Source organism: Homarus americanus, unplaced genomic scaffold (assembly GCF_018991925.1).
Source record: "Homarus americanus isolate GMGI-L3 unplaced genomic scaffold, GMGI_Hamer_2.0 scaffold54443, whole genome shotgun sequence".
NCBI lineage: Eukaryota > Metazoa > Arthropoda > Malacostraca > Decapoda > Nephropidae > Homarus > Homarus americanus.
Window position 1 is genome coordinate 751946 of NW_024750852.1, and position 24030 is coordinate 775975.

A 24030-nucleotide genomic window follows, 5' to 3' on the forward strand; every position below is an offset into this window, starting at 1 on the left:
AGTAGCCGTTGTATCACTACCACAGGGGACGACAACAGGCCATCCAGACAGTCGGTCGGCAATGACGAGGAAGGACTTCCCTGCAACTGCAAAGAAATCGGCCGACACAGACTCGAAGGGTCTTGAAGGGTTGTCGTCGCACATTAAAGGTTCCTGTTGCTGGCTAGGTTGCAGAGTCTGGCACGGTTCACAGGCACGGACGGTACTTGCAATGTCCGCGTCGATTCCGGGCCAAAATACAGTCTGCTTCGCCCGTCGCTTGGTGGCCTCCACTCCTCGATGGCTGTCGTGAAGGCGGGTCAAGGTACGGCGGCGTAGGGCAGCAGGAATGACTACTCGTGGACCATACAAGACGAGGTCTCCGTCACAATAGAGGTCCTCGCGTATTTTCCAGTACGGGAGTAGCAATTCATGAAGGTCGTATCGGTTAGATGGAAATCCCTGAGACACACAGTCGACGAGCCGGATGTAGGAAGGGTCGGCCCGGGCTGCGGTGCGGAGATCTTCAAGGGTCTTGTCTGCATCCGGTGCTGTAGACTCTTCTGATGTGAAGACGGCCTTCAATGAAACCACTGACTTGAGGGATGCAGCAGCTGTAGAACACAACATCTCGTCCTCTGGGGTGGGGCGACTGACAGGGGCGCGGGACAGGGCATCCGGGATGCACAACAGCTTACCCGCACGCCACACAGCCGTGAAGAGATAAGGCGAGAGCTTCTCTTTCAGACGTTGAAGGCGAGGATTCTCTACTGCATCCAAAGAGTAGTGATTGATTATAGGTATAAGGGGGCGATGATCCGTGAAGAGGGTGAAGTGCTGAAGTCCTATCAGGTAGAAGCGGCACTTCGCCATCGCCCAGACAACAGCCAACATCTCCAGCTCAATCGTGGCATATCGGGTCTCAGCGTCGGTCAGGAACCGGGATCCACACTGAATTAAGCGGAGTTGTCCACCGCCATGGTCCTGCAGAAGGGCGTAACCAACGCCGTAGAGTCTGGAGGCGTCAGTCTGGAGGACGGTGGGTAGGGCTGGGTCGTAACAGGCGAGGACAGGTGGACTTAAGAGGGCCTGCTTGACTCGCTGGAAGGCCTCTTGATGATCTGGGGTCCACAGGAATGTCCTCCTGGGGCTCAGCAGGGGGCGTAACGGCTGGGCTGCGGCGGAGATGTCAGGTGTAAATTCAGCCAGCTGATTGACCAGACCCAAAAAAGAACGGAGGTCTGTCAGGTTGGCAGGGGTTGGAAAATCCCTGATTCCACTTACTTTCTCCGGGTCAGCTGCGATGCCTGATGCTGAGAGAGTGTACCCACAGAAGTTCACTGATGGAGCGGCGACTACAAATTTGTCAGCGTTGAGGGTAATCCCGTACTTCCGACATCTGGTGAGAACTTCGTATATCCGGGAGAGGTGGGCACAGTAGTCTTCGTCGTGGAGTAAGATATCATCAACCACCTTGACACAATTCGTGACTCCTTGAAGGGCCGCGTCACCACGTTGACAGAATGCGTCGCCCGTAGCGGCAAATCCCATGGGGCCTCTGCAATACTGGTATCTTCCAAATGGTGTGATGAATGTGGTCAAATGCTGGTCTTCCTCGGCCAACTCGATCTGCCAATAACCACATAAGGCGTCCATAGTTGTAAAAAACTTCGCCTTCGGGTCCACACTTCGAACAGCTGCGAAGGGTGTGGGTGAAGGGTGGGCTGGACGGGAAACTTGCTGGTTAAGTTTTGACAGATCGGTGGTGATCCGTACTCCACCACGAGGTTTGGCGACGGGGACGAGAGGGTGGCACCAAGGTGAAGGTTCGTCTCCGGCCGGTTTGATGATTCCCTGAGCAACCATGGAGTCAAGCTCTTGTCTAACTAGCTCCTTGTAGGCGTGAGGAATCAAACGAGGGGTGTGGATGGCAAAAGGTGTAGCACCATCCTTAAGATGAATCTTCATAGGTGGACCCACCATCGGCTTGAGTGGTGTGGATCCTAAAGATTTCTTATTAACCAACACGTCAGCAAACTCCTTGAGAAGGTAAGCTCTTGCGTCAGAAGGGGACGTGATTAGTAGAGATAGGGAATTCCTTCAACCTGTTGACATGGGTGACCTTTAAGATAGGTTTAGGGAATTCCTTGGAAATAATGGCCAACTCTTGACAATGGCCATATGATAAGAGCGGAGTCGGGATACCATTATGAACATCAATTCGGGCTGAGCAAGACTGCTTACCAAAGGTAAGGGTAGCCCAGAAAGATCCCAAAGCTGGAGCCATCTTGGAACCATCAGCTGTCAGTTTCGTTGTCTGAGGAGGGGGCTGTAGGTTGCTCCGGGGTATTCCCAAACTTGCTAAGTGTTGTGGACCAATTACTGAGACATCAGCACCGGTGTCAGGTAACATCTGAAGACTGGATGACAAGTTACCGTAAGAAATGACGACATTGATGTGCTGGGGCGTCGTGTCTGTGGAACTATGTACACGACGGCAGGAACGACTGGACACAGCGTCTTGATGCTTGCCAGAAGGAGGGGGCGCGCCAGCACTACCTGAGGATGACGTCTTGGATCCTAGGTGGCGTCCTTTATGTGTCTTCTTACGACAACATTTGTCATAATGGCCCACACGACCACAAAGTCTGCACTGAACTTTGCTAGCAGGGCACTTGACTGTATAAGCCCAGTGACCCTGGCGGTCGCAACTTCTGCACACGCTTTGAGCAGCTGGGCACTGGGAGGCATTATGCTGTCTCGCACAGCTGTTACACAAAGCTGCTGCTGAAGGTGTAGCTGGAGGGTGAGGGGTGGGGTTACTTTGCTGCTTCTTACCCTTTCTGTAGGAAGACACCGCCCTCACCTGGTCAGGCTGTGAGCGTAAAGCTGAAGTCGCACACCTGGCGGCCTCGTACGCTCGACATTTCGTAACAACATCTTGAAGGGAGGAAGTGGGGTCGAGGGAAATGAGACGCTGAACTACCTCTTCATCTCGGACACCAGTTAAAATGATTGTCTTAAGTTGTGTCTCTTCACAGACTTGAGAATGTCCGGGACAATCATCAACTTCCTCTGAACATCTTTTGAGCCTTACAAAAAATGCGTCAACAGATTCTCCATCAAGCTGTTTACATTGGAGGAGTTCTCTTCTCCTGAGTGCTTCGTTGCGCTGTCCCTTAACGTGTTCCTGCAACTTGTCGAGCACGGCCTCTACCGTCAGAGTTGTCGTAGGAGGCACTTGAAGTGTGTGCTCGAGAGTACGTTGTGTCTCTAAGGACAAGCACATACGAAGCTGTATCATTTGTTTCGGCTGTGATAAACTTGACAAGTCAACCATTGTTGCGTAGTCTTGCCAACGTCGACGCCATTCCCGAAACATCTGATAAGAAGCGTCAGACATCAGAGAGGGAGGCGTCTGTACTGCAGCCTTTTGAGGTGGTGGTGATCCGACTCTGGGAAATGAGGTACCAGTACCTCTAGTCGCATCAACATTAGGAGTAGCAGACGAATCTTGTACGGTAGATCGTTGTGGGGAGGCTAACAGAGAAATCAAAACTTCAAATCTGGCTTGATCCTCCTTTCTTCTAAGGTCATCCTCACGTCTACGTATGTCTTCGAGTTCTCTGCGTGTTTGTTCCTCTTTGTGGCGTCGTCTTTCAGACTCTTTGTACCGAATTTCTTCCTCTTCTCTCCTTGCAATATCGTCCCGGCGTCGAGAAGTTTCCATCCACTTTATCAGTTGAAGGAGATCTGTGGACGCATGCATCGCAGGAGAGCTGGCTCGCGACGAGCGAGGAGATTCTGTGGGTGACTGGGCATTGTCACTGTGGGGAGCGTGGGGCGTAAGCTTGGGTGGGGAGAGGTCTCCCACACTGGCGCGTAGCCCCATCGGTCAGTGCAGAAGTCTGCAGTATTAAGTCAAAAGAAAATAAGGTGAATGCGTGTGTGTGTGTGTGTGTGTGTGTGTGTCTGGCGGGAGGGGAGAGACTTGGCGCGCTGCCAGACGTAGGAGCGGGTGGGCCGCGTCGCGCTAGCTCCTCAGTCACCCTCAGACCAGAGACGGGAGAGCACGTACTGTCGGGCCGCTCCCTTAGTCATCTGACCGCAACTTGCACAGACAATTATGATTAAAATACACAGCACAGCACTTCACAAAACACTTCACTTCACAGCACAGCACTGTACACAGCATAGCACTTCACAACACTGTAAGTCTAGAGGCTTGTAGTAGTCTTGCTGTCTGAAGCTGAAGTCACTGAAGACGAGACGCCATTAACTGAGTCCGGGGGAAAGGCTTGGTCCACTGTATCTCACTGAGAAATAATCACTGCGCCATCTGGCGTGTTGCCAGGGATACCCAAAGAATGTTCTATACTTCTGAGGGTATACACAAACACTTGTTGTCTTAAAAGTAGGTTCTATTCTCGTACGGGAGATATATACAAACAGTAGGACGCAGAAGCCCGCGGTCACACGCCACGAGGACTCTGTCTTCTCTCTCTACATCTATCTATGTATTACTACGCGCTGGCCTGTACAAATGCCAGCATTCACAAGCTGAATACATAAAGTGTTTTTTCCCTGCCCCCTAGTGCACAATAAATGGAATATTACATAGAATTAATACATGTTCTGCAATACTTTACTATACATAATTAATAAGAGTAATATAAGAGTAATATAATAATATACAGCTGAAGGTACTACTTTGTGTCCATATAACCTGCTTGCTACCCATCTTAAATGAAAAATTATAGATTTAAAAACCATAAGTGTAAAACAATAACAATCAAGTACCTCTCTCTGTGCCAGTGTCTATCACAAGTACCATTACCTGTGTATGTAAAGAGGGATGTACAAAAATTCATCAAGTACTTACAATTTATTCTACTTGCACAACTACATACAGTTTATAAGACATGATAAAGAAATAAATACATCTCATTTTGTTAACAAATGTTAAACTTACTTACTTATACTGTCTCTGTAACTCCTTTCAGTAAAATACAGCAGTGAAAAAAGTATAGAAGCACTCTGTATGTCTTCTGGATGTTTGTGAAGGTTCCTACTCATACCTTACAGTTAAATGATAGGTAGTTGAAGTCCATGTAATAGGTAGTTAAGTCCATGATTTTTTTAAATACACATGGTTTACAGGCCCTTAGTATAAAAATTTGGCAAACACGTTACACCATTTATACCTTACAAACATTCTGGAAAAATATAAGACAAATCATCTCTATTTCCCTTAGGAAAATAAAAATTATGGATATCCTCATAGACCTTAATTGATAGCTGTCTATATATACAAGCAATAACCACGACTGTACTCTGCAATCCTGAGTACAAACAATACAATGGGCAATCAATGTTTCATTCTGCAATGCAGTACAATACAGTACTAAGTTGTAGTTAACCTAGAAAAGTCAAGAGAATAAAAAATATTGATGTTTATTTAGTTATTTTGAACACAAAAGTAAAATGATTAACGAATAGAGAGAAGAACTGTTAAGAGTAAGGTTATGTCCTAAGTCTCACAGATGCATTTAATAACTTGAGATGTAACCTATGAGAGCAGAGTGGAACAATTTACCAGATGACAAATACAAACCTATGTTCTCAAATATTTGCTTTTCTTAATGCTTTTGATTTCATGTTGATAATTTCTCCAAGTACTTCTGATGTTATGACAAGTCTAGTAAACCAGGCAATAAAATCTCATACCACTGCTCACGTCAACATCTGATTAAGTTATTTACCACCAGAAAGAAAGATCATTTACTCTTGGAGTCTTTGATTTTCAGTATGTGACCACTTGGTATTAAGGAACACGATGCTAACTGCTGCACACCCAAACATGCCAAATTCAATCTGGTTCTTCAATTTGTATATGGAGTGTGTTACCCCTGCAAGAGGGTGTTCACAATGGTCAAGTACAATACCTAAATAACAAACAGAATTAGATGTGCATGAATGTACAATAATCTGCAAGTTGAAACTCATGAAACTAAAGGTGCTTCTATATACTGTCAATTTCTACAACTTCTCATACAGATGACATGACATTGAAAGACTAATACAGCCAATTTTAAGATGTAGAAAACCTGATGATGAATGCAGAATAGGATATTAAACTGTAATGACAATACTTTTCATCAAGAAGGCACAAGCCTAAGGATTGGGACATCTAGCTGTATATGGTTTAAAGAACACAAATAAAATAACTGCCAGACAAAATAATGCTTTTTGCAGCTTGATGTTCCAGGATTCTGACAAGTAAGAAACAAGAACAGATTTAATGCTATAAGACTGATGATGAAACTGAAATCAATTGTTACGTCTTTACTGGATGATACTTCTCAGACAAGAAGGGTTTAATTCAGGGACTTGACATTACAAAGTCACAAGCTGTGCACTCTTTAATGAACAACACCCCAATTACTACTTTACAGCAGTTTGACCCCATCTCAAGGACTGAGTTTGAGAAAATTAAATAAATTGTGCTTAGGGATGGAAATAAATACTGGTAGACAAACAGGTCGGCATAAACTCTTGTTGAGGCCACCTGACATAGTGAAAGACCACATAAATGATAAAAACCAAGACTGACATATCACAAAATACTGTAGTCTCTCTGCCAGCTTATTTACATATAAATTCTGTTCTTTGTCCAGAACTATGAAGGGTCAACCATTTCTATGGGATACTTAAATCCACCTTCAAACCACAGATGTTAAATGTTTCAGAGTTGATTACATGTCAAGCATTAGCTATTGAGTAAGACAATATTTTCAAGATGCCTAAATGGAAGGGACTGTATGAAACACTGCTTAACAAAAGGTGTTTTTCTTTTTCTTTTTGGTAAATGTAGCTACTCAATTACCTGGACTGAGATGTCTACATTTACCAACAAATAAATTACACAGAACTTCATATACCAAACATCATTACATTAACAAGGAAATGACCATATGCATTAACTTTTTGTTATGGATGAAGCAATAAGTTAGCATTTGATCAACGGATAAAAAACTGTAGAAGAGACTTGACGGCATATGTTGGGAGCTTCAAGCCAAATGACATTTTTTTCTGAAAGTAGCTCATAAGACATAAAATGGTGGTTGCCTTAATGCTTGTTATTACAGCCACCTAGTAACTTATTATAATTATTTAAGTCTCAATTAAAGCTTTGGATTGAAGGTGGAAAGATCAGGCCAGTCCCAGGTCTTAGGAAGAGCAGAATGATTATCGTAGAAATAGTTATACTGCTGGTCAGTTATGAACTTGGCCATGTCTTTTGGTTCTGGGTAGGTTGATGCAATACCTGAAAAGGAAAGTAAAATTAATATTAGAGTATAGTAATGATAAAAGAAAGTGTCAGCTGTGCACCTCATATATCAAAAGTATTCACAATAGTTGAGAGATGCAAAAATAAATACATTATGTACAATGTGTATATACATGCAGTCTATTCAATTGTCAACAGATTATAATTTTCTTACCACTTTACTAATATAGCATAATATATTGAAGTTTATGTGGATTTATTATAAATATTATTATTTTTTTGGGGGGTAATTACTGGTAAAAAAAGTTAATATCAAGGAGCTGCACTGTGAGCAAAACCTCTTGTGAAGGTCTAGCAGTCAAGACAAAACATAGACACAAAACACATTTTCTAGAGGTGTAGTTTATATGGTGACTAAGTCAGACAAGTACCAACTAGTTTGGTATCTTCGTTACTCAGAAAACACTTTACACAATGGTTTTAACCAGTTCCAACCACGATGTCTGCTCCCATGTTAAAGAGAATATGAATGGTATGCCTGTCTTCACACCACCATTTTTTGCAGAGAAGTTTTGTATTAACAGTGCCAATTTAATAATATGAGTATACAGTGCAGATTGATGGAAAGACTGATAACAACCTGTACCTGGGAAGCAGGTATTTTATTTCAGGCAGTAACAAACAAAGCACAGACCTGATGGCTAGTTTGTCACTCTTGACTGTTTTAACGATATACCTATGCAGTATACAGTACAATGCATATACGTATATTTTTTTTAGAGTTCAGTCATGGTTGTCGATTCCACAATTTGACCTAAAATGACAGCCATTGTAACTAAATGCAAGTGATCCTCTACTTACAAACATTCGACTTGCAAATTTTCAGATACAAACAAACCTGTCCATGTGTCCAATATAATTAAAATACTGTTTAAGGCTGTTAGGATATAGTGTAGAGTAGTGTGCTGTATTTATTATTGGGGTATACTGCAGCTGTACTGGACATCCTTTATTTTTTATAATATGTTCGGTCTCTAAAGGAGTAAAGTTGGACTTATGAACAAGCCTCAGGAACATAACTAATTTCTAGGAAGAGGAGCACCTGTACAGTCATCCCCTGCCTTACAAACATTCAGGTTACGGATATATCCCCTTAGAAAAATTATAAATTGTGAACACTAAATTTGGGATACGATATGAAAATTCACCCAACAAACAATTTAGAGAATATGAAGGAAAGCAGTACAAAATAAAAAACTCAAGATTAACCCAATGTACCTTATTTCACCAGCAAATCAGCTGTGTTGTTAAATCTGATCTAGGCCCTGGTTGCAAAGCTCATGTGAACAGAGTATCTTGAAAGTTTGATTAATAAATGTTTAGCACTGTATACATCAAACATATCCTGAAACTGATCTTGAGTATTTTTTAAACATTTTTACATAATACAAATCCACATAATGATAGAGCAAGCACTGCCACACACTAATCCACCTAACTACTGTTTACATCGTGAGTGCAGGCAGTACAAAACACAACACACTGCATCAACTACTGCCCATGAGCTTAGTTTATTTTTTTTTAATTATGCCATTTTTCTGAAATTTCCAGATTTCTGAGGTTGTATTATAGTAGAAAATTATAAGAATTTCAGTAAATGCTTATCAGTTGCAATATCTGAAGTTAAAATAGTAACTAGAAAAGATATCTTTAGATGGTACTGTATGAACAAGTAGCTGATACAGCATGCCCTTCAAATTCGCAGGGGTTAGGTTCTCAAAATGGCTGCAAATAGCCAAATCTGTGAATAACATTTCCTGATGGGAGGGGGGTAATTTTACTTGTGTGCAAAAATAATGTATATTCCCTTTATGTGTTTGCCCTTAGAATTAATATATATATATATATATATATATATATATATATATATATATATATATATATATATATATATATATATATATATATATATATATATATATATATATATATATATATATATATATATATATATATATATATATATATATGTTATGCCTCAATTTAACGGTCAGTTGAACTTGAGAGGGTCCTGTGTTAAGTGAAATATGCTAAGAACAACAGAACATATGGGATTAATTCCAATAGAAACCGGCCCACCCCAAACTCCACTTTTTGAAGGCACATACCTATGTAGTAAAATAACATCTTAATTTTATGATGGTACATGCACACAATTAATACTTAAGAGAAATAGAAAATACAGTCGCTAAGTTAATGTCCATTCAAATAATGGACTCAACTCCCTCCCCTCTCACACTACACTGCTATCCTTGGGGGAAAACCACTAAATTTCAATAAATAATACCTCAAACAGTTAGATAATATAATTGATATCAGGATTCTTGAAGACTAGGAATATTTTGAATATAAATGTCATATATTTTGCACAAAAGATAACATAGTTACCTAGAGAAAAATTTTTATCTAAAATTGTATGTTTAATGCAAAATATGTTGTTTATATTCAAAATGATCACCAAATTATAAGAATTCCAGCAATGTAAATTATATTCTGACCGGGTAAATTGTGTATGAATTTTATGAGCTAAAACAAATTTCTTCAGTTAATAAAAAATATAATCTTCACAACACTATCTGTCAATCAAAGTCCACCTTGCCTCCCCCTCTTCCAACCGCGGTCAGTCCCAACCCTCCCCCCACCCCCCACCAATCCTCCCTTCCAGAGTTTATAACATTTAGTATTAAATAATACCTCAGATTAAAGTTAGGATAATATAATTGACATTGCTGGATTCCTTGTAAGACCAGGAATATTTTGAATATAAATGTCATATATTTTGGACAAAAGATAACATAGTTAAAAGAGAACAATTTTTATCTAAAAATTGTATGTTTAATACAATATATGTTGTTTATATTCAAAATGATCACCAAATTATAAGAATTCAGCAATGTAAATTATATTCTGACGAGTAATTTGTATGAATTTTATGAGCTAAAACAAATATCTTCAGTTAATAAAAAAAAATAATTCTTCACAGGGTAACAGATGGTCAGTCGGTCGGTCCCTCCCTCCCCCACCCCCACCAACCGTCCCAAGGATGTGTGTGGGATAACCACTAAATTTTAATAAATAATACCTCAAACTAAAGTTAGGATAATATAATTGACATTGCTGGATTCCTTGTAAGACCAGGAATATTTTGAATATAAATGTCATATATTTTGCAAAAGATAACATAGTTACCTAGAAATATTTTTATCTAAAAATTGTATGTTTAATGCAAAATATATATTGTTTATATTCAAGTGATCACAAATTAAATTCAGCAATGTAAATTATATTCTGGCGGAGTAATTTGTATGAATTTTATGAGCTAAAACAGGCAGTCAGGCAGGGTGGCGGGTGGAAATCTAAAAATAGCGTCTCGAGCGGACACTCACGTATATGTGGATCGAGTGTTAAGTGAAAGTTCAGCTCTGGCGAGGCACCGCTATATGATAAAAGCGCGTTAAGTGAAACGCGTTAGGCGAAATGTAATACTGCGCCGCAACGCCGCGCGCACGCGCCGCATACGCCTGCGCACACACACACACACACACACACACACACACACAGTCAACCCTCGCTTTCTGGCGGTCCCGCTTCACGCGTTCCCACGTTTATGCAGTACCCTGCCGAACGGAATGCTCACTTTCTGAGGTGTGTGTACCCTTTCTACAGCGGAAGCGGAGCAGAGAGGTGCTTGCTAAAGATGCCCAGTCATCGAAACATTAAGAGTTCTTCACCTGCCACCCACCACGCCGGCCCAAGTCAGTGATAGTGATAATGATGGTGAGGATATGGACTTATATGGACTTTGAGGGTTTTGACAAAGAGGCCCTGCAATGCCTCTGTGGTGGATAGTGATACAATTGATACAAGTGATACAGGTGAGGGCCAATAATCCCTCTGCCGGAACCAACCCCCATCCCGTGTGCCCAGCCATCTTTTCTACTAATGTAAGTGTTAAAAACCTAATATTATTGATATTTCTCTTAATTATTAATTGTGTGTGCAAACCATCATAAAATTAAGAAGTTATTTTTACTAGCGTAGGTATTGTGTCTGAAAAAGTTGGAGTTTGAGGTCGGCCGATCTATTTCAATTAACCCCGTATGTTATGTTGTTCACTTCTGTGCTTTCTCATATATATATATATATATATATATATATATATATATATATATATATATATATATATATATATATATATATATATATATATATATATATATATATATATATATATATATATATATATATATATATATATATATATATATATATATATATATATATATATATATATATATATATGTGTGTGTGTGTGTGTGTGTGTGTCTCTACACACAAACACATGCTATAAGAACAGCACAGTCCCAACCATTGTAAAGATTATCAACAACTCGTAATCAACCAGTATATTCACTCCCAGCCAATCTTACCTTTTTGTACTGTCACTATGTTGAAATGCCCTGTAGTATAACATTTCCCCACTTAGTTATTATATATCATATTTGTATCACAAGACAGGCACCTTGCGGGATGCCACAAAACTCGCGTGCTCCACTTACCGGCCGCGAAAATGGTAACAACTTTAAAACTACCCGCAGACATTGTTGGATACATCCAGGGTGTCATCCACGAATAATAGAGGACCACAAAATAAAAATCCATGGATTATCCAGGCATGCTGTAATGTACTACAGTATGTATATTTTTTATAATAAAATACTGTACACTACAAAACAGCTACATCCATACATATACATTGAATAAACAAACAAACCAATGACACAAACAGAGAATCAATATAATGATTAAGTAAAAACTGTATTTTTAGTAGGCTGGCTGTAGCCAAAATTTCACCATGTAAGTATTTGGTGAACACTGGAAAAAATCATATTGCTTATTCATAAACACTGGGTCAATCTAAAAGGAAAATAATGGAGTTCAAACAGTGCTCAAACAATGTCACATGCTTTGCTATAATCATGTTACTGCAAGCACCTGCTCTTACTCAGAACATGTCCAGTAGGTCGCGTGATGAATAAGAAGCAACTACCATTTAAGAGGACTTCATAATTTATTACAGTAGCCTTGGGTTATTTTCTAGCTGCTTTTTTTATCTCATGGGTACCTAAGTTAGTACCATTTTCAGTCAACTTGGTTCTTAATTTCCCTGAATAACTTGGCATCACCTGCAAACATTTGTATGGAGGAGTGTATAGCTTCTGGCATGTCATTTATGAAACAAACAACGTGTCCAGTACACTGGGCACGTTGTCACAGATATGCATGAAAATTTCATGTAATCACAAGATATTGCTTGCAGTCATGAAGAAAGTCTATGATCCATGCTAGAATACTTCCAGTTTAATTCTCAGCCTTTCATGGGGTATGTTGTTGAAAGTCTTGGCACCCTTTCCAGTATTTGAGTCCAAACATCCAGCACCTCAAGTAATTTTGTCAAGCAGGAGAGTCCCGGCATATAACCATGTTGGCATTCCTTCACAAAGTTGTTTTGTAGTAGATGTTCCATCATGCATTGTTTCGTGAATTTTGGGGGCATCTGGTCTTTTATCCCTTATTTGGAATTGAATTACATGCCTTTTTTATACTGCAATTGGACTAGGCATATTTCTCAAAACACTCTTGGTCTCTACCTCACTAAATAACCTGAGGCTACTGTACTTCAAATAGGAGTGCACATGCAGGTTACAAATAATGAGCAACACATTATAGGTTCATAATAAAGTGTACAATAAATGGCACACAGAAACACTCTACTCTGAGTGACATGCACATGCTGCTGTGGCCGTAGCTTACTGGTCATGCGGCCTAAAGCTTGGGCCATGAGTAGACTCTGGGCAGGGCAGACCCATAGTGAAAATCATAAAGCTGTGCCTTTATGAACTCTGCAATATCCTTTGGTTGAGGGTAAACAGAAGCTATGCCTGTAAATGTGGGCCAAATAGTTAGCCAAATCTTAAAGAATACGATTTTTTACATTTTTTAATGGACTTTATTCTTTTAGTGGTGCCCATTCTTCATGCTTCAGGGGCAACTTTTATGTTTGCAAAAATATTCAACTAAATTCTTCATCCATATGTCTGGAAATAAAGGCTTGCTGTTATAAGCTTTTATCTGCATAAGCTTGACCATAGCAAATGTAGTGACAAGTGTGCACAAGCTAACATAGCACATGGCTGATTATTTGCTGTAGAAGCATAATCTTAAATACCTGAATGCTTAAAGAATATATATAATTGCTGTACAAAGTATTACCTTCATCTCCAAATATGATTCAAGTAGACAATAGTAAGATAATGGACAATGTATGTTATAACAAGTACCTGTAATCCCCATAACTAATACTCCAAACATTAAAATTTACACATAATAAAGTATTTTCAAACTGCTCAGGTGGTAAGGTTTTGGACTCCTAACCCATGAGATCTGTTTTTAATGCCATGACCTGGCAGGGTTTATGTACACAGAATGGACATCAACTTCAGGCTATGCAAACCCATCTCACTTGGGAGTTGCCATCCCACACTTTGTGAGGAGCAGTGAAATAAATAAAAAGCCTTTCAAGTATAAGGTGCTGTACTTGCTTACCATATGATGTACTTTAAAACAAACAAACACACATGTACACATACAAATGCACACACATACACACTTTCAAATACCGATTATCACCATAAGTGTCGAGATATACTCATAAGAAAAACACCCAGTGATAACCTGAAAGTTTCTGCCCACTTATTTCAAGGGCAGCAATAACCAGTTTAATTATTATTGGCATACACTTAATATGTCCTCTTTATATCTGCTCTGCCTCTATAGTAATCACACCTGTACCTATTTTGTTTTCCTCATGAAAATTAAACTTCTTCAATATTTACATACTGTACTATCTATGATATTGCATAACAACAATAATGAACTACCTATAACCCACACATGTGCTAAGGTGCTGAGGTTCATGCTTACACAATCCTGAAAAGCAACAGTAATGTCACTCCAAGCAGTCTCTAAAATAAAGATTAAAATAATGATAAAAAAAGCTTGGAAGCAGAAAAGAATTACAGTAAGCATCCTTAAAACATAATTATATACATATATATATATACAGTGTACGGTATAAAATTATCTCCCTTGATGTGATAGAAATATTCATCCTTTTTCAGCATAACAAATGGTGTATGAATAAAAAAATTCTTTCTTGGTGCAATAGCAGGCATTCACATAGCATGTAAAAATATAAAAATTTCCCACTTTTTTGTTTTCTTTTGTAAGGACACACATACCTGTCTTGTAAGCATGTTCAGCAATATAGATGGCAATCTTCAATGAGCAATTCCTGATGTCGGAAAGAGGTGGGTACAATCGACCCTTTGCAAGGTCATCTTCAGTTACCAAGTCCGCAAGGGCCTAGAAATTTAGAGAATATTTGAGAACCGAAGAAATGTAGTAAAGATCAGTGAAACACCATCTTCATATTTAAATACAAAAGAATCGTAGTGACTCTTCCTGTGTCTGTCCGAAGTTGCCTTGCTATAAACCGACCCTAGGCTACAGTTGTAAGCTTCGAGTGAATAGACTATAGTTACACACACGTTCTTTCTTACCTTCCCTATATTTACCTAATGGCCACCACTAGAATCAACCATGCTGAGGGAAGGAGGCCAGTGGAATGTGAAGGATCCCTCCATTGTTCTTGATAGGTTCATCTAGGGCTATTTTGATGCCCAGACCTTCTATGGCAGTCATAATCCTAACCTTGGCTGCCATGGAACCTAGTCCGACTTTCATAATTATAATAACTACCTTGGCTACCATAAGTGAAGCACCTACCTTGGCTGCCATGAGGAAGATTCCATCTTCAATGTGGTGGATACCAGTACAGATGACACCAAGAGCAACACCAGGGAAAATGTAAGCATTGTTGCCTTGGCCTGGGTAGAATGTCTGGCCATTTAGTGTCACTGGATCAAATGGAGAACCAGAGGCAAACACAGCCCGGCCATCAGTGTACTTGTAAGCATCCTCAGCCGTACATTCAGCCTGAAAACATTTAACTATTAGAATAAAGGCAGATATGTGCTGATTCAGTGTTATCCTTTAAAATCCAATACATGTATAATGAAAACATTTCTACTGTTAAGTGTGTGAGTGGTGGTGGGTTGTCATTTGATGAACCTTCTAGATACACAAGAGCATCAGCTGACACACAACCATGAGAGGAGGAACACTCATACACTCCTCAATTGTATTTTATATTATATTTTACATATATTTGTACTGTATATGTTTCATATTTTTGTATAAAAAATCAATCCAAACAAATACTATGGTCTCAGTACACTGCCCTGTGGTACCTCGCTTGCCACGGGTACACATAACAATTCTGTGCCATTATCATAACATACTGCTTGTGGTCATGAAGAAAGTATCTGATCCACACGAGGACATTTCCCAGAATTCCATATCCTTCCAGTTTAATTTTCAGCCTTTCGTGAGATATGCTATCGAAAGCCTTGATAAAGTCTAGGTACAGTACAGTATATAAATTATCAATATTGCCACCACACCAGGATCTAAGTTCACACATCCATGTTGGCATTCCTTTACAAGGTTGTTTCATAAAAGATGTTTTATCATGGCATCTCCTATAATGCTCACAAGTATTTTACACATTATGCTAGTCAAACTCACCGGCAGTGATCACATTTTTTAATATAGGACTCATATACCTGTACTGTGTGCCATTTTCCAGTCGCTGGGGACCTTTTGCTCATCCATGCATCTGGAAAGGAATACAAAACTATTCTACTTATAAATAACAAGGGTATTACAAGAACATACCTTATGTGTTGGGTTACTGAGAGCAAAGATGATAGGGCGGTCATTGAAGGAAGCCATGTCTTTAAGAAGCTCAGGAGTGAACACACCTCCAATGGCAGCAGCACCTGATGAATAAACATATTATCATCATTTGTGTCCAGTAGTCAATTTCACTGCAATTAGAGATGAAGAATTACATAGAGTATGGGAAAATCCCTGTTGGTACTGACTCCACCATCTACAGTCATAGTGGGAGAAAGCTTACAAAAGGGAAAATAAAAACATATGTAAAGGGAAAAAGGACAAGCACATAACATATTCTACTCGTATGTGTTTGACTTTCGTGGCATCATTCAGTATTTATCTTTACTCAGAATCTGGAGTAATATGCGAAGGTGTGATGTTCTGAATACTCGACGTTTTAACTACGTGAACCCTAATTTATATAACAGCTCCCTCACAAAATACAGACAAAAATTAATATTATAACATAGGTAACACTGCAATTAACAATCTAGCTTCATATTGCACAAAACTCTCCTTTTTAATTAAATACTGTAAGAGTTTTTCATTAACTCCTAAAATGACTGACATCCACAATCTTCTTATGTTCAGTAGTGCTGTTTAATCCTTTGAGTGCTTAACTTAACAAAAGTCGCATCTTATAGTTTTTGGTAGTGGGACTTAAAACTGCGAGATCAGCTTCTTGTGATTTACTAGTGGACAGTGGGAGCTCAGAGACCAAAACATTTTCTGATGTCACTCTGGCTTGCGTTAGCTGATTGCCGCTGATGCTATCAGACTTTTCAGTTTATATGCCATGACAACATTACTACTGAACTGTGAATAGTTGGAGAAAACAATGATATATAAAGAAATTATTTATTCCAATATAATATAGGAGAAATTAACGTGTGTTATATGCACCACAGTTTGTGAATGTCTGGACAGTTCATCAGCTGATCACCACATTTCAGCTAATCTGTGTATGATAGTCGTATATATCTGTTATAACAAACAAAAGTATTGGTCCACATAATCCCTGAAGACCACACTATCAACAGCCATAATAAAGACTGTACTGGCTGTAGACTACTTCCACTCTCCTACACTTACCAATCAGAGCAGTCGGCTTAATATCTTTGACAACATCTGCAAGGTTATCCATTGGGGCATGATCATGGGCAAAAGAAATCTTATGCCCACTGATGCCACCCTTGGGGCGGTTCTTGACAATAAGTCCTTTGGAATCCACTAACCAGATCTTGGATCGAGCTTCTTCAATTGGCACACCTTCCTCCACCATGGCCATCACAATTAGGTTTGCAATACCAAGTGAAGCCTTTAATAAAGAAATTCACAATTTATACTTTATCAGACAGAACTATACAAGAAGAATTACAGGGTGTTAAGAGTTCATTAATGGGATCCTGAGATCTTGGAATCTCAGTATTCCCAAAGGTAAAATTTACAACTCAATTCCCAGGAAATTTATCACTACACCCAGCAACTTCCGTGCATTATCTTTATAATTTAAATGCACCAATTTTATGTATTTCCATATACCCGTACAGTAGTTGTTTTTGTAATTACTTTTCAAACAGCTGGGTGGGCTCGCTGCTTTTGCCATGTTACCCCACCCACAACTTCTTGGATATTTTGATATTCCTGAATCTGCCCCTGCACAATTCTACAAAATCAATACTTATGTACTTGAACATCATCAATGTTCAAGCAATTGAAAAGTTTTGGAACTTAAGAATGGTAAATATTTTTGGTTCCCTACCTGCTGAAATGACTGTCAACCTTATGGAAAAGATTGGTGAATTTAACCACAGTATCAAAAATTATATACCCTGTATTTACAAGTGTAACTGATGGAACTAGTACTGTACAAGTATTATGGTTTAATATGGTGGAATCACTGATAGTGATTACCAATTGTGTTAGTGTACAGACTCCATTTAAAGAGTGACTTAACTGAGAAATGTGCTGACATTGCTGGGGAAAATGAAGAAGCAGCAAGTATTGGTGCTGCTGATTCCATGAAATCAGACGATGATGATGAGAATGATAAAACAAAGAATTCACATCACAAATGCATTGGGAATCGACAACAATGATGTTGATTATTTGGGAAAAGAATTAATCTCAAAGAAATTACAGAAGGTTTTGAAACTGATGTAAAAATTGCAAGTGCAATTACCAAGGTGGAACAACTTCAAGGAGCTTTTGTAAATTGCCTCGAAAGAATGAAATCTTACAAAAATAAGCTAATTTCACCAATAAACAAACGCACAAACATACTTCACCGGCTCCTTGGAAGAGGAACTTGTGCTGTGATAATTTTGTCTTGGTAATTCGCAGAGAGGCCAACAAACCTGCCACAGCAACAGATGCTGTACCCTGAATGTCATCGTTGAAGGTGCAGTATTTTCCACGATAGCTGGAATAAAAGATTAATACTCGTGTGGAGGAGATGAACTGTCAAAAAAAATGTAATCCACCAAGTCTTTGTGTACTGAACATATTGTCAAAACTGCTTTAAGCAGAAAAGCTACAACTGTCCTGTAAAGTTTCCTCGGCACATTATAATTCTTAACCTGGCACTACTAAATGCACTATTTGTATACAATATCTTGAAATTCTGAATTCTCTCTTTACTTGTGTATTGAAGATACATTTAGATTTCCAAACTACCTCTGAAATTACCATTGAAAAAAACATGCCACTTACTTCTCAAGGAAGCGGAATGCATTATGGTTGCCAAAGTCTTCAAACTGGATAAGGGTATTTTGGCCATAACGTTGAACCACTGCTTGCATGAATTCATCAATGAAATCATCATATGCTTGACCTGTCACACGCTCATGACGATTACCAATGTAGAATTCATCCTCAAGCAGTTCCTGTATAAGGATTAAAATGGTAAAAGAAAATACCTTCCAGATAAATCTTCATAATATATGAACTATAAGCAGCAAACTGCCATTCACATAAACAAGGTCTTGGAGTCACACCCTGACTTTATCCATTTTCTCTTTTTTATAACTGTTGCATCATCAGACATTTTTATCATTTATCAAATTTAATAAGTTTGGGTTTCCTTACCTCATTTATCAAATTGAATGATTTTATGATTCCTTACCTTACTGTTGGTTCCAACATCAAGTACGATGGGCAGACACTGATGTGGCTTGATTCCTGCCAAGGCAGTATAGAGAGACAACTTGCCAACAGGAATGCCCATACCTTGAACACCTAGATCTCCAAGACCAAGGATACGCTCGCCATCAGTTACAACAATGGCTCGCACATCACTCTCAGGCCTGAAGAGACACAGTATACACTAAACCCTCACTATTCAATATTCTGGTAAAATTAAATACTTTTGGGTCATACAATTGTTCTCAAACAATTTCATGCTAATCTCATACTGCCTTACTTCCCAAAATAAATTTTCATAAAAAACACCTATAAATCAAAGAAAAGGAAATTACCTAAAATTGTACAGGACAGCACCACTACCCACCATCAAGCTAGCCACATATCTATCTACACATATTTTTATCAATCTTATGATATTAACACAATAAGCATAAAATAACTGTAAAAATGCATAAAAGAATCATATTTGTTGTGGTAACAAATGACTTAATGAGAAGTGTGTGTATGTTCTCTCTCTCGCTGTCATTTGTCAACTTGTTCCTTTATGGTCATGACATTTAATATCTACTTTCACCAGTAAAATACCCGATTTGAATATTTTATGTACAGTACAGTATTTTAAAATATGAACACACTTTAGTTTTTTCATAGTATTTCACTGAACACAAACATAGTATAAAGGATATAAGGAAAATTCTAAGCAGTTTACAGAGATTAATTCAGCATTACTGTACTGGGCTTTGCTGAAGGAGACTGAAGAGAGGAATGTGGTAAGGGTGAATCCAAACATTTGGGAGGCTAAAAGAAGATGAAGAAAGTTTTCTTAAAATCAAACATGCTACCCCATACCCTGTACTGTATTTCCTATAAAAATTAATTCAAATTAGTAAGAATTTGATATACTGTACAGTATATATGAAGCTATTCAGGTAAGTGCCTAATGCACATTAGGGATCCAAAAATTGGAAAGAAATACCATTCAATCTGAAATAGATTAGAAAATAAGGAACTTTATTTAAAAATACAGTACAGTATTTTGATTAACTTACCAATTCCTCAAGACATCATAAACATGTCCCTTATCATGAATTGAGATGAAGAGGCCACGAGGTCTACGGAAGATTAAGCCAAACTTCTGACACGCCAACCCTACAGTCGGTGTGTAAACAATGGGCATATACTCCTCTACATTTTCACTCAGAAGCCTATAAAAGAGACGTTCATTGCGATCCTGGAAATAAAACAAATATATTACAGTACAGTATATGTAAGTTAAAACCCTGAAGGCAATATCTTAAGTCATCATACACTGTTCGTACCAGGTCTTAAAAAAAGAAAAGAAAAAGATTGTGAGTAAATTTGGCAATGCTTACAATTTTCAATAATGTTTTAATATGACAACTTCTGACATATACTGTATATTGATAACATGTTATCATGAACAGGGGATACAATCTCATTCCTATTTTAACTACCGTAATAATTGTATTCATTAAAAACTCTTGTGATAAGTAGCTCAGGATTACATATTTTGTAATCTACTGTACTTTACAAGGTTCATTATCCTTGGCTGGCTGGTAATTACCTGAAGGCCAGCTAGATAGATAAATTTGTTCAGTGGTTCTTGATAGCGATCCACATTCTTCAGACAAAGGTCAACTTGCTCTTCCTGTGTTTTGAAACGTGGGGGGACTAGCCCATGGAGACCCAGTACTTGTCTCTCCTCCAAGGTGAAGGCCATACCCTGGAAATACATGTATTTATCTATGAGGGACAGTGTTAGTGCGGTATCTCAGATTACAAGATGAGTTAAAAATAAAACTGAGCTCAAAATAGTAATCTACCAAGAATTAGCATAACTTTTTCCATTTTTTTCACTTTTACTTAAAGTACCATAAAGAAAGAGATTTATAATTTTCTTGACTTAATTTTTCTCAGAGTACAGTATAATAAATACTTTTATTCAGGTATCTTTCCCAGTACTACATCCTTCACTGTCTAGTCTATACTGTGAAGCGATATCACAGCATTACTTAACACAGCTGTTGAAAATCCTTCACAAGGGTATAATGATCCTACCATTAATATATTTGGCTGATCTATGTGGGGGGTGAGTGCAGGAATGAGAGTTCAGTATTGACGAGCATTTCTCAAGTAACTTGCAAGAGGGGCGTGGTTAACTACAGGTATGCTAGGCAAGACCTTAGAGCAAGCCAGGTGAGGGTACAGGGAGAAGATATTTTTGAAGAATCAAAGTGGTGTAAAATTCAGTTGAAGGGAGGAGATGTACTTATTGTCGGGTGCATCTACAGATCTCCAAACTGCAGCTTACCAAACCAAAGGAACTTAAGAGCCTTAATTGACAATGTGGCGAGGTTCAACCCTAGCCACCTCCTTATCATGGGGGACTTTAACTATGGCAACATCAACTGGCGAAATGAGCACACGCCAAATGACCTAAATAACCCCGCTACTCTTTTTGTAGAAATTCCGAGATATAATTTTCTGTTCCAGCATGTAAAAGACCCAACGCATTACAGAGGGGAGCAAACACCCAAGCCACTGGACCTCACCATAACAAACGAGAAGGGTATGGTGGCCAAACTGGAACATCTAGCCCCAGTTGGCACCAGCCACCATGTAATGCTGTCTTTCAGGTTCAATTGTTACAGTGCACGACATAACCAGGCCAAGGTGCAAATATTACAAGGAAAATTTTGACGGGATGAGGGAGGAGATGAGGGGTATCCACTGGCCTGACTCGCTAAGGCATAAGATTGTGGACGCTACACTAAATACCATAGCTAGTAAAGTAAATTTATACCCAAGACCAAACCCAGTGTCTCTAGAAATCCAAGGAGACCGCTTTACATGAACCATGCAGCGGTCGACGAAGTTAAGAAGAAAACCCAGAAATTCAAGACGTGAGGTCAGGTCGAACAATGAGCTGGACAGGAGGATGTATGCAAGAGCCAGGAACCATGCAATAGCAGTGTAGAAGGGATGAAAACAAGTTCCAGAGGCTGGTTGCAAACGAGGTCAGGACAAACCCAGAGGCGTTTTACCACTATGCAAAGTCGAAATTAAAAACACGAGTAGGAGTATCAGATCTGAGACTTGATGATGGCAGGTACGCAGAGTCTGACCAGGACAAGGCCGAGGCATTGAACAGCTTCTTTTCCTTGGTGTTCACAAGAGAGGATGCGAACAATCTTCCTGTGTTTGAGGATAGGCTGTACAATACAGCACTGACCCATTTTGTGTTCACAGAAGAGGTTATAAGAAATAGACTGTCAAAGCTAAAGGTTCATAAGAGTCCCGGACCAGACATGGTGCATCCCAGAGTGCTGAGGAAGTTGTGCAATGAGCTAGCTGAGCCCCTGAAGATCCTGTTCAGTAAATGCCTGGATGAACAAAAAGTCCCCAGTGATTGGAAAATGACCTATGTGAGTCCTATCTTCAAGAAGGGCGATCATCACTCCACGAATAACTAAAGACCAGTGAGCCTAACAAGCATAATATGTAAAGTACTTGAGAGCATTATAAAAAATGCCATGATGGAACATCTACAACGAAACAACCTCGTAAAAGATTATCAACACGGTTTTATGCCGGGGCGCTCCTGCTTGACACAATTACTCAGGGTAATGGATATTTGGACCCAAATTCTACATCAGTGTGGTAATATTGACAATATTTACTAAGATTTTGAAAAGGCTTTTGACAGTGTACCCCATGAAAGGCTGAAAATTAAACTGGAAGGGTATGGGATTCGGGGATATGTCCTAGTATGGGTAAAGGACTTTCTACATGACCGCAAGCAGTGTGTGGTGGTTAAAGGCACAAAATCATCATCTGTATCCGTAAGAAGTGAGATACCATAGGGCAGTGTAATGGGCCCGCTGCTGTTTATTTGCTTCATAAATGACATACCTGAAGCTGTACATTCCTCCATGCAAATGCTTGCTGACGACGCCAAGTTATTTCAGGAAATTAAGAGCTAAGCGCACTGCGAAGAGCTGCAGAAGGATTTCTGTGAGCTTCAAGAATGGTCGAAGAAATGGCCGCTGAGATTCAATGTCACGAAGTGTAAGAGTTGCACTTGGGATGTACCAACGGTAAGGAGGCGTATCATACGTCCCAATGAGACGAAGAGACTGCATTAAATGAGACGGAATGTGAAAAGGACCTGGGTGTGTACGTTGACAATGAACTGAAGTTCTCGGGCCATTGCAAGAAGAAGGTAAACTAGGCAACTTAAGTTATTAGGTCTTATAAGAAGTTCGTTCAGATATCTAGATGGTCCGTCCCTTGTAACGATCATCAAGAGTGAAGTGCTTCCCCGCCTGGAGTACTGTCATCCCATCTGGTCCCCGAGATATGCTAGAGACTGTCAGCTAATTGAAAATGTCCAAAGGAGGGCCACCAGATTGGTGCCTGCACTGCAGCACCTCAGCTACCCGGAGAGATTAGAGCGCCTGAGCTTGCCTGGCTTGTATTACAGACAGGCAAGGGGAGATCTGGTTGAGGTGTACAAGCATCTCAGAGAGCACTACTCAGTTGAGTGTCCTTACCTGGAGCTGGCAGACGCTCGCCCCACAAGGGGACACAGCTCAAGGTTAAAGAAGCCGCAAGTCCGGATAACTGTGAGGGATAACTTTTTCGGAGTGAAAGTTGTGAACTCTTGGAACAAT

General features: G+C 39.4%; 1 protein-coding gene across 5 annotated transcripts in view; it reads right to left on the reverse strand.

Moving 5' to 3' along the window:
- Nucleotides 1-4852: 4852 nt before the first annotated feature.
- Nucleotides 4853-24030, reverse strand: part of LOC121854373 (NADP-dependent malic enzyme-like) — a 56447-nt gene continuing 37269 nt past the window's right edge. For 4 of the 5 annotated variants that reach the window (XM_042349002.1, XM_042349005.1, XM_042349004.1 and 1 more), the window contains exons 3-12: nucleotides 20922-21080; nucleotides 20386-20567; nucleotides 19317-19497; nucleotides 18905-19077; nucleotides 18476-18614; nucleotides 17285-17510; nucleotides 16190-16293; nucleotides 15179-15388; nucleotides 14632-14755; nucleotides 4853-7306 (exon numbers count right to left, since the gene is read on the reverse strand). In XM_042349002.1, coding sequence (XP_042204936.1) covers nucleotides 7164-7306; nucleotides 14632-14755; nucleotides 15179-15388; nucleotides 16190-16293; nucleotides 17285-17510; nucleotides 18476-18614; nucleotides 18905-19077; nucleotides 19317-19497; nucleotides 20386-20567; nucleotides 20922-21080 — 1641 coding nt within the window. In that variant the 3' untranslated portion in view covers nucleotides 4853-7163. Of the gene's footprint in view, nucleotides 7307-13144; nucleotides 13273-14631; nucleotides 14756-15178; nucleotides 15389-16189; nucleotides 16294-17284; nucleotides 17511-18475; nucleotides 18615-18904; nucleotides 19078-19316; nucleotides 19498-20385; nucleotides 20568-20921; nucleotides 21081-24030 lie in introns of all 5 variants that reach the window. The other variant, XM_042349003.1, reaches the window with a different exon arrangement.